The sequence below is a fragment of the Thermobia domestica genome, chromosome 14, assembly GCF_964235325.1.
Source record: "Thermobia domestica chromosome 14, izTheDome1.hap1.1, whole genome shotgun sequence".
Lineage (NCBI taxonomy): Eukaryota > Metazoa > Arthropoda > Insecta > Zygentoma > Lepismatidae > Thermobia > Thermobia domestica.
In genome coordinates, this window is record NC_137467.1 from 77,222,797 (window position 1) to 77,234,922 (window position 12,126).

At 36.1% G+C, this 12,126-nt stretch overlaps 1 protein-coding gene across 3 annotated transcripts in view; it reads right to left on the minus strand.

The window, feature by feature from the left end:
• Positions 1-5,438: 5,438 nt before the first annotated feature.
• The window catches only part of LOC145670226 (putative methyltransferase NSUN7), a 121,894-nt gene continuing 115,206 nt past the window's right edge, over positions 5,439-12,126 (minus strand). For 2 of the 3 annotated variants that reach the window (XM_081738609.1, XM_081738610.1), the window contains exon 11: positions 5,439-6,584. In XM_081738609.1, coding sequence (XP_081594735.1) covers positions 5,580-6,584 — 1,005 coding nt within the window. In that variant the 3' untranslated portion in view covers positions 5,439-5,579. Of the gene's footprint in view, positions 6,588-12,126 lie in introns of all 3 variants that reach the window. The other variant, XM_081738611.1, reaches the window with a different exon arrangement.

Genomic DNA, 12,126 nt, shown 5'->3' on the forward strand with positions numbered 1-12,126 from the left:
TCTGTTTGTATTTTTAATGTCTAATCCAACTTAGTGGAAGTAGTATGAGACAAATGAATTAGTCTCTTGCAAGATTTATCTTCGAGAAAGAACTACTGCTTATGCCGTTGAGAGAAAAGTGCCCACGCTTGAATACATTTCTAATTTCACTTTCTATATTAAATTGAGGATGGAGCACGGTGGTTCAGTGGTAGAGCGCTTACCTGGGTCGGTCCCTTGTTCGATCCCCGGCCAAGTAAGTTTGTGGTACACAACTTCCTTTCCGTGAGTTTTCTCGGGGTACTCCCGTTTCCTCCCAATTTCTCATTCCAACAATTCTTCCATCATCATTCACTTGCTTTATCATCGTCTCCCTTAGCCTAAAGGGCATAATTGTAGGACGTTACACTGAAAGATTTCATTTTCGTTTCGTAATTTGAGGAAGGTAAATCTAATGGAACTATTTTTTAACCATATTCGTCCATGGGGTTACGACATAAATGGCCTCAAAATTCGGGATATGTGTACAGGTTCTTATCAAATTATTGGGAACGCTTGGAGTTAAAACACGTTAATATCTGGGTTGACAACGGTTAAGGAGCGACCACAGTACTGGACTGGTGGTATGGTAAACTTTGTACTACGTGAGGAGCAGTGTGCTGTGAACTGAACAGACCATGGTAATGTAAAGTGGGCATCCTCTCTGATTTCCAAGGAGGACAAATTGTTGATGCTTTGTTATGTAGTGTGAGCGTGATGAAAGTGGCTGGCGTTACGGACAGTGTCCAAGCTGATGGCGTCCCACAAAATTCACCACAAAAACACATCGGGGAAAAGGAACAGTGCTTGAAAGAAAACTCAGTGACAGATCCTGTCAAGCATTAAAGAGGTTTGTCACCCAGAACTGTCGTGCGACTGTGGTGTAAGTGACGGAGGAAACTTAAGCTGCATCTGCCACAGCCTATGTCGACAATCATAGTCTGCCGCAAATTACATGCCATGGATAAACGGGTTTAAGTTGCATGAACAAAACCACTGATAAAGGCACTATAAGACTTTAGCAACGCCAAAGTTGTCGCGAACGTGCAACATGTACCACTGATGACACGTGTTATGGTTGGAGGAGTCATCGTTCACCTCATTTGAATCTTCGGATTATGTAAAACAGGGCGGTGGCTCAGTGATGCTGTGGGCTGCAGCATCTTACCTATCATTGGGTCCTGTGATGACACGTATTGGTTGCGTCACTTAGGGGACCTTGTGCATCCTATGGTCCGGATGATATTTCCGGACAATGACGCCGCTTAGGCAATTTTGTTCATATTTCGTAATTAAATATTTCCCGAATAGTATGGCATAACTTATTTGATCTTAATAAATCCATAGGGGAAGGGGTTTCAGACGATTTTCTCACAAACGACTCAGGCGAATTTATTCGTATTTCAGTAATACGCAACTTGACAATATTCACGTCTAAAAAATTCACGAGGTAATTTACTCTTAGGAGTAGGTAGTTTTGAACGATTTTTTCAAAGGCTAATCAGGCGATTTTGTTCATATTTCATAACTAAATATTCAATTAATAACACTACAATATAGAATAAATCATATCCTACGAAAAAAGACCACAAGGAATAATTTACTCTTGAAGAGAGTTTCCTTTTCGGACGACTTTGTTCATATTTCGTAAATAAGTATTTTATTAATAGCTCTAACAAACCGCATAATTCATTTCTTATGAAAAAAAATCCATAAGGGATAGTTTGAAGGGTTTTTTTGTCCGTAAACGCCTTACAAGTTTGTTCGTATTTCACAAGAAAATGTTTCATTAGTTGCCGCAGTATAACATGTCTCATTTTAAGAAATTGGAGTGACAAAGTTTACTGCGTTGACCCGTATCTTTTATTTTAAAGAAAACATCATCCAGTAGTATTTACTCGGATATAGGCTATAGAAATTACGAGAAATGCATTAAACAATGTAAAAACAGACCGAAATAACAGCAATAATAATAATATATTGTCTAAAAACTATTCAGTCTTCGGAGGCCATAATGCACGATTTTGTTTGATAACTTTCTGCCATTTTTCCGGCAACACTATAATCCCGTCGCTATAGAACTTCCGTTGTTTCTGGCTAAAAAGAAAAAAAAAAGTGACACACGAATTTCAGTTTTTTTTTTTTTTAATTAACACCATTCAGGGAGTTTTGTAGGAATTGAAACAAATAATAGTATGATGGTGCTAGGTCCGACCTATACGGTGGGTGTATTAAAAACATCCCAGCCAAGGTCTCACGATTTCTGACGAATCGCTAAAGCTGCATGCGGCCTGGCGTTGTCAGCATGGTATACACCATCCGTTCTGTTGAGCAGTTGCAGCCGTTTCTGTTAGCTTCTAGGTACATCACTCGTGCTAATTGTCGAAAATATAGGTCCGAATCTATCGTTCTGCCCTACGGCAGCAGCCCGTGATGCACGATGCCCTTTCAATCCCACCAAACGCATACCATAAGCTTTCTAGGTGTTAGCGTGAGCTTTACCACAAACTGTGGAGTTTCTCTTCGCTTCGACTACGGTCTTGTTCGCACTAGTAGACTTAAGTTATCCGCTTTTCATCACTCGTGATCAACTGCTTCAAAAATGGTTCAAGTTCGTTATGTTTCAGATAGATATTTAAGCGAGTAAGTGTTTCTGTGTCAGATCATGTGGCACCCAAATGTCGAGCTTCTTTTTGTAACCATCTTTCTCCAAATGGTTTAACACGTTTTGATGGTGGATATTTAGATCATTGGCAATGTCATGACTGTTTACATGTCGCTATTGCGCGACTTTTGCCAAAATATCATCTGGTTTTGCTGTTATCGGTCGCCTACAGCAAGGAGCATATTGGACATTTAAATTTCTGGAATGGAAGTGACTGAACCATTTTTAGTTTTTGCTTTGGATACAGTGACGTGCACAGCATTTGCTGTAGGGCAGTTTTGTGAAAATTTCATTCATCTTCTCGGCGCAAAACCTTACTTCTGGTTATAAGAATTCCAATATTTTTTTTTTGCATATTTACTAGCTTCAACTATCAGTTGTCAAATGACGTTAGGTCTGACCCGCTCTGACACACATACTTCGAGATTTGGGATACTAACTTCATCTCGTGCGTATAACGCTCAATACGTTTTAGATTATCTAATAATACTCATAATAATAATAGAAGAAATCTTATGACAGCTAATTGGGCTCTGTAGTGGAAGGATTTGTACTAATCTAACAGTAAGTATATGGTTATTTAAATAGCGCGACGGTTTTGTTACATTATGAACTTTGTTTTTTCAAAACACAGTAACAAAATTCATATACTTGTTCATCACACATTCAGATTTCAGGTATGGTGAATGACGTCGGGCATATAACCTCCTTTACTGTGCTGGCATGCAATAGTTTTGTTCGTGAAATTCGCTATGACTGCGTGACTAACAGCCACATTCTCACGAACCACCGCAATGTTTTGCTCAGAACGACCACTATGATGACGCCCAGGCTTTTAATGTTCACTGTTGAGCCCGTTTCAATGAAGAGTCTGCAAACTGTTGATTCGTTCGGTGCCTCGTTTCGCCCTAGAACTGCGCGAAGGTCCGTGACAATTGCTGCATAACTTTCTCCGTTGTGATAAAAAGTTTTCATAATAGCACACGTTGCGCTATGGTAAACTGCTCCATGGCTAGACACAGACTGAAGAAATGCGAGAAATTCAGACTAAGGCGAGAATTGGAATCTTTGTGGGTAGAGCAACAATACAAAACAATGTCGGCAACCGAGAAACAAAAATCTGCCAAACGATCCAAAACCGGTGCGCTTTTTGAATAACCCTTTAATATTATATCGTCGCACAATGGATGTCAAGGCTTGAGACATATTCATACATGTTAGTAGTTGTAATTTTCCAGATTTATTACGTAACTATGAATTGGAAGGATTACTATAGTTACTTATCTCCTGACAATGCTGGACAACACAGAAAATTCTATTCCATGTGGAACCGACCGACCAATCACTGGTATTACAAGGAAACAATATGAAGACAACTACTGGTAGTTAAAATTTGAGCTTTAGTGTTCTTATATAAAAGCGACTTTTGAAGGTCAGGGTCTACCTATGAACATGTGATTGAATACCGGTGTAGTTGACGCATGCACAGACCATAATGTAAGATGAACTCTCAGAATACAGGCCGTTCTCCATCACGCAATCTTGTCTGCAAGAGAGTTAGATTACCTACCTGAAGATAATTAATGATTTAAAAAATATACCTACATATTTTTCAAAGAAAGAAACAACAAGTGAAACGAAGGGCAAACAAATGCTTGGATTTTGTTACACAGAAAGTAAAATAACAAGGAATAATAGGTGGAAACAATTTGTAAAAACCAGAATAGCTGACGCGAAGAAGGTACTCAAAGAAAAATGAAAACTTCTAATCGGAAAGATCGACATAAAACTGAAGAAAAGGCTGATAGAATGAGGATTTTTGTGGATGCAAAGCATGGACGTAAGAAGAGGAAAAACAAAGAATGGAAGCCTTCGAAATATGGTGCTATAGAAGAAAGGTATGAAATGAAAGACTATTGAAAATGATAGAAGTCAAGAATATACTGAAGACTACTTCGAAAAAAAGAGATAAGATGATTGGACATACTATGAGACATGGAAGAATCACCGTGATAGCTAAGGAAGGAATTACAGAAAGAAAAATACCTAAAGAAAAATAGTGGTTGAAATTTACGGACCAAGTAATACAAAATGTAGAGAGAAAAATACAGGAAAATGAAAAGTTTGAGTCAGGCTAGGAAAGACTGCGGAACTGTGTCAAACCAATCAAAAGATTCCTGACCTGGGAAAAAGAACGCATTTTCCGAACCGCAAGTATGATTGTAAGTTTGGGATTAGCCGGAAAAATTTACAGCATTAGTCAATCTATCACTGTTATATCCGATGTCATTTGACGATTGGCAGTGTCGTCTTGCGTTAATGCAAAACTACAAGAAGCAATGAAAAAAAAAAAAAAAAAAGCTTTGTCAATAGATGATCAGTACTTTTTGATTACCACTGTGGCATTTGCCTTTTTTTTTTTTTCTTTAGCTTTTATATCTACATTTAAAAAAAATGTCAAGTGATGACTACATGAAACAAAATTCATCGATTCGTCTGTATTTTTGTAGATATGAAATTCCGTAAGCAATAGACACAATAAGCTGATAGACATCGCGTATCATACTTCCATTCAATATAAAATAAAACAATTGTTCACCTGAGATGAATTTCTAAGAAAAAATAATACAGTTAGTTACGAAAAATTAAAAACTATATAGTTAAACTTTTTTCCGATTCTATAATGAAATTTGAAAACATATAACAATTCATGTTACATACATGAAAACTAAATGAATTCTTAGTTAAAGAAAAATATATATAAAAAGAACTTTATTCAGTTTGAAGTTACACTTCTCGGCTGTTATTATTGTATAAAAAAGGAAATAACAAAAATTTTTAATGTTGGAGGCTTTTTATTTTATTTATTACTTATTTATTTTTTAAGAACCCAGAGCTACTTCGATGCCACGTATTTGCGTGCAAGACGTGTTGGAAATGTTATTAACTTATTTGTTACCCGAAACATAGGACGATCATTGACCCCATTTGTATTGTCAACATGAGATTGTCTTAAGTGATTCGATTTTTGGTCTAGAGTAGGTAGTTTGATTTGTTTTCTTTTAGTAAACAACCGTCTATCCAGTTTTGGATATCTTTCGAAATTGTCTTGGTTTTGTGACATTGTAGTAGGCGATGCCTTTCGGACATCAACTGCTTTAGAAACTTGCTGGGGATGACTATCTTGTTTAAGTTGTTTTGTTCTTTCGAAATTGTCTTGATTTTGTGGTATTGTATCAGGCAATGCGTTTCGGACATCAGCTGCTTTAGAATCTGGCTGCTGATCTTTTCCAATTACTTCGTGGTTATTTTGTTTACGTTGCTTTGTTCCACTAGGAGGTCGAAAGGCATCGTTACCATCATCATTCGAACTATTTTGTGGAACTGCGATCATAGCTGCGATACTTTGCTTCTTATTCCCAGACAATTCTTCATGCCAACTTTCTGTAATATCTTGTAGCGAAAACTCGTTAGAGTAGTCGTGAAGTATAACCAATTGAACTGGTTGAATAATGGACTGCATTCCTTCAGGACTCAGATGGTAAACCGGTTTCTGATGATCTATTGTACAATTGCGTTGCGAACACGTCTTACACTGGAATAGCTCGTCACGATCTTTGCTTACTGGTGACAACGACCCACTCTTACATTGAACACTTCTCAGAAAAGAAGCGTGTGTTGGCCTTGCTATTCGCTCTACAAGTGGACTAAATTTAGGCGGAAGTATTTCAGTTTTTGCGGCGTTAGTTTCATTTTCATGCCGATCTTCTGAAATGCTTGAAGCGCCCATTCGTAATCGTTTGTTGCTAATTTCGGATGGCTCTTCCGCAAATCGAGTGATGTTTTTCTTTGTTGAACGTCTGCTTGGAGTTGGACTTCGTGTAGGACTTCTGTTTCCAGGCTACTGAAAAGTATAAATGGCAACTGTAATATAAAATAACTTTATTATCGTTACTTATAAGTGTTTTGAATTGATAGTTGTTTGAAATTACATTTATCTATTTTCGTATAAAATGAAAAACTCGTATTAATTTGACCATCTTATAGGTTCTTTTTAAAAGTGTAATAGTTCGCTGTAATCCATTTGTTGGGAACTTGTATGAATTTTTCAAATCATGATTATTGATCAAGAATGAGAAATATCTTTTTCTCCGACCTCACTGTATTCATTCTCAAAATAAGTTAAAATTGCAGTATACATAAGGTCAAGTCATTAAATTTTGAAATCAAAGGACCTATCCAGTTTGCCGTAAGAACCAGACTTACGTAATCAGGTCAAAAGTCACTTTGCATGGTAATCGAACCTGGAGATTCCAGATATGATACATTTCAAGCACATAACTTCCATAACCTGGGGCGCCCTGTGTAATTCGCAGAAGATGCATATACTTTATCATCATTATTGATTTTACTCAAGCAACTTGACTTTTGACAATGTTGTACCCATATTTACCTTACGTGCTATACATCGTTTATAAGCTCTTCATTGTGTCTTTGCAGTAAGCTTTATATTAGCCATCTCCTTATTATAGGTTTTGAAATATGTGGACAACTTAATTTTTTCTTCATTGATTTTCCATTGACTTTAATGTTCATATTTCGTGATTTTTTTTTTCTATGATCCATCCATTTTAGGATAATTTCTTATTTAAATGTAGAATCTACATAGTCTGTTCTATACAGGATTATTCAAAAAGAAAGAACAGATTTCAAACATTTATTTCTTCCAAAGTACAAAAGATAGAAACATGATTCGAACGTTACTTGATTAAGAAAAGTTTACAATTTATTGTTAGTAATTATGGTGTGCATTCAATATGAGCAGCGTGTGTTACACGACAAATGTCAAAACGGTGGCTCATTTGTTGCCACACATGAATCAGCTGATCTTTAGTTATCGAATTCACAGCTTCAACAATTCGATGTCGTAGACCTTCAAGAGTGTCAGGCATAGGAGGGATAAAAACACGGTCTTTTACGTAACCCCATAGATAAAAATCACACGGAGTGAGATCTGGAGACCTGGGAGGCCACCGTCGATAAAGTTGATCTTCTGCTCCTCCTCTTCCAATCCAACGTCCTGGAATGGTGTCATTCAAGTAACGTCGAACGTGGTTAGAGAAATGAGGCGGTTGTTTATTAAATTGACGGTGAAATGCTCGCTGAACTGCAACAATGGACTCAAGTTTTGCCAATTGTAGCACACAGAAAGACTTCTTCTGTGGTGACGCCGCCATTTCACTACAAACAAACAACAAATAACAGCGCCAATGCGGCCGTGATTGGAACTTCTATCCGGGCTGTTTAAATTGTAAATTTTTCTTAATCAAGTAACGTTCGAATCATGTTTCTATCTTTCGCAGTTTGAAAGAAATAAATGTTTTAAATCTGTTCTTTCTTTTTGAATAATCCTGTATTTAAGCTGATTTTCAACCGTCTCCCTCTTTTGGTTTTTGAGATAAGTGGAAGAATTATTTGTTTTCATTGATTTTAGATTAATGTTAATGTTTCGTGTTTTTGATTATGTTTCATCCATTTTAGGACAATTGGCTTTTTGAATGTAGAATCTACATAGTCTCTTCTACATTTAAGCTGAATTTCTTCCATCTCCCCCAAAGTCTGTTCACATCATTGTAACCGGGTAGGCCCTTTCCTGTGCTTAAAGAAGCCTAATGTGTACGCAGTAGCATCTTTTGTTTTAAAGCTATTCATCCAATGAAACGAAATATCTACAGCTACGAGTATATCATTTAGGCCAAAGGAGACAAATAATTAATGAAACTGAATGATCATGAAATAATTGATGGAATTAAAATGTGAAAGGAAATGGGAGAACCGTGAAAAAGGAATACGGATACGGTGTTGTCCACCACATACACACACAGCCTGGGATAGGGTCCTTCGCATATTGGAGAGCACTCTACTGCTGTGCTACTTTGCTGCTCCCAACCCTAAGCTATTCGTTAATCTGACTGGAATTCTTTGTTATAGGTAGTGCGTCTCCAGACATGCTAAATCCTCCGTAGGGATGATTTCATTACGGTAGTTCAGCGGTAGAATGCTTACTTTTGGTGCAAAGTGTCCCTAGTTTAATCTCAGTGTCTTTAGCTTGTAGTGGACTATAGAATGAATCCGTTTTATTTTCTTCATATTCCTCTGCTCTCATTCTTCTGAGCGTTGGGCATAACCTCAAAATATTAAACTAAAAACTTCATTTTCGTAAAATAATAATAATAATAATAATAATAATAAAACTTTTGGAGAAGAAGGTATGAGACATAGCCGAATATTTGAGTAATTTCTCGAATTTAAATGAGGCAGAATGTCATTTTTAATTACAAATGTGATAGGCTGACCATCGTCTAATACAGTATAAAAAACAGAAATCATTCCTAAAACTTATCGTCGGCTCCCCGCCAGTACCATCATCAACCCATTGATAGAATGCTCTGAAATTTTTAATCAGTTACAGAAGCTCCTACAAAATTCTGTTTCAAACAAAATATGTAGTAGTACATTGTTCAAAGTAGATATCAAGGCTCCTAACTGCTGGTTAGCCCCAAATACATCTTTATATTTGCTCTAATCTCAACAGTATGCTGCTACCAATTATAGTGCTTATTCATTCGCCACTTCACGCTATGATATATTTTTTTAAACTGTTTTCGAAACTAAAGAAGCGAGATTCGCAGGCAATGGCAGCTGGAGAACAGCAGACAATGCATGACTGTTCTGCAATACCTGAAGGAAAAAGTCTACCAGAAATACCCCCAAACATGGCAGAGCCTGTGACATAATTGCCTTGCCTTTCAAAGAGACTCCGGAATATATTGGCTACTAACTTAGAAGGTAAGTTTCCCCCCCTGATCTTTATCCTGAGAATTGAATGACGCTCTCGTGTTACATGAAACAAAGTAATGAGTGAAGGATAGAAGGATTTAAAATTAGAAACACTACAAAGTGAATATAAAAATATTGTTTATTGTTAACCATTTCAGAAAACTATTATAAAAATGATTTTATTATTAGATAATAAAATTTATGAATAAGGAATTTAAAAATATACATTCAACTAACCTTGAAATATTACTCTAAATATGAAGCTACAATTTTGCAACTAAGTGCATAATAAATAGCATTTAATTTACTTAACTTAAGGATATAGTGATAGCAGGTTAGAGTAAATTATTCCAACTAGCAGCTTTTCGACTTAAAGATAAATTTCACGTAATTTTTAATGAGTAACAGTTGTAACATTTCTCCAAGAAAAAAAAAAAAAGACTTTAGTCTGGACACTGAAACAGCTGATTAGTTACTTCCGCATACAGTTAGCAACTATGATCTATGTTAGTAGGTCAGGTTCAATGAACATTGTGCTTCGTTTGTTCATCGAGAGTTAACAGCGCCACCTATGAACTGTGGTTGAAATGTCAACCCGCGATTAGCGTCAGAACAGAAGAAAAGGTAATCGTCGACGGATCTAAAATTACATTTCGGAAATAAGAAAACAAGTTAGAAATTATAATGGGTTTGTTAAATGGAATTAGAAGAAAATTTTGTGAATAGTGTTGGAAATTAATTTAAGATCCGCTTGTGAAGTGGTGTGAAAGTAAAGCCTGAAATGTGAATAATTATATAATCATATTGTAAGTGTGTTTGATTGGCATGTTCAACGGAACCGTAAGTATGTTCTAAATTCTATCCTTTTTATTTTTGCGCCATTTTGGACCGATTAATACTTCGATTCCGGGGGATATGTTCATCGAATCACACGTAACTATTTCTTTAGTTATATTGAAATTAACCTATAAATTACTTGAAACATTTTTGGATTTAATATTGAAAGCTTTAAATTATTATTTGGACAGAAATAATTCATGGGCGTTAAATTGTGGAATTGTTCACACCGCTATCAAAAGAATTGAAAGGGGAAGATTTCAATTTAAGTGTTGTTTGTTAAGTGTTAAAAATATATATTTAGTTGTTGCTATTATTCTAGTTGTTACATATATTGGAAATAAATTGTTAATTATATTGAAATTTGCTGAATACTTTTTGCTCACTAAATCATTTGCCTTCAGTTCCGCATCAAAGGAGATTACATTAAACCCTTTCGAGAATAGCAGTGTACCCGTTATGGCGCATTACTGCTACATATAAATTAAAAGTTACCTTTTCTTCTGTTCTTGGTAACTAACTTTGATGCGTGAGGGAATCGAATCTGACTGTATTGAAGGCAAACAACTTGATTTAGTAGGAAATATATGCTGGATAATATTCTTTGTGTTTGGTTTAGGCAGATAACTAGAAAAAAAGAAAATGAGTATTTATAATGCGCAGAGAGGGTTACGAGTTAACCAATTACGGCGTGCGACAGCACCTTACGTTCCGGTGGCAGACCCACCCCTTATAGTTTTTGATAACGAAAATCATGAGGAGGGGAGAGAAAGACAGCCAGTTGCGGCTAACATAGAGAGACATTGGAATCAACCAGTGTTGCGAGCTCCCATAGTTTGTAATTTCCAGAAGCAATTTTCTCAAAGTATTTTTCGCTCTTTAGAAAAACAAATTAGTGAAGTACCGGAAATAGATGGAACGGATGGGTTACTGGTTTGTCATTTCCTATTAAAGCTTGACATGTTAATTGTTAAGGAAATAGCTCCTGTAGAAGCTATTTTAGTTTCAAGTCTTCAGAAATGTAGAAAACAAGCTTACGAGGAATTACAACGTTTATTATCTATCACTACAGATTGGGAACATATTTGCCATTCGTTATTGGTTAAGTTTGTAACTCCTTTGGTAAATACTGAATTTATGAAATCGGTTTTATATAGAGTTATGCGGGAAGATGAGAATTTATTGAATTTCATTCAAGAGAAGTTTAGTACTTTGAATATTTTGGAAATGGAAATGTGTGAGGAGGAAATTTGTAAAATGATTAGTAATTTAGTAACTCCGGAAATTAGAAATTTGTTATTAATTGTAAGTGTTCCGAAAACTATACTTGAGTATGTAGATTTCGCTGAGAGTTTTGAAATTAATGAAAAGTATAGTCAAGATTATAAAAGGATTATGAGGAAGGACCATATGCCTCCCCCGAGATTTAAAGCCCCTCTAAGGAGTATGAACACTCGCCAAACATTAGAGAACTAGAACATTTCGGCCTAGAGGAAATTTTTCGAGATCAAATCATGCTTTAGGATTTCATAGTTCTTCAAACTCAATCAAGGAAGACGGTAATGATGGTACATTATTACAGTTACCTGTTAGCATTTGTCATACGTTGTTTCCCTGTATCATTGACACGGGATCAAGTTTAAATTTCGTCGAGGAAAAGGTTTTAGAGGCAATTCGAACAAAATGTCAACCTGTGGTGAAACAAGTAAATTATTCCGTCACTATAATGCAAGACAAGGAACTAGTAGTGCGTGAATTGGTACAAA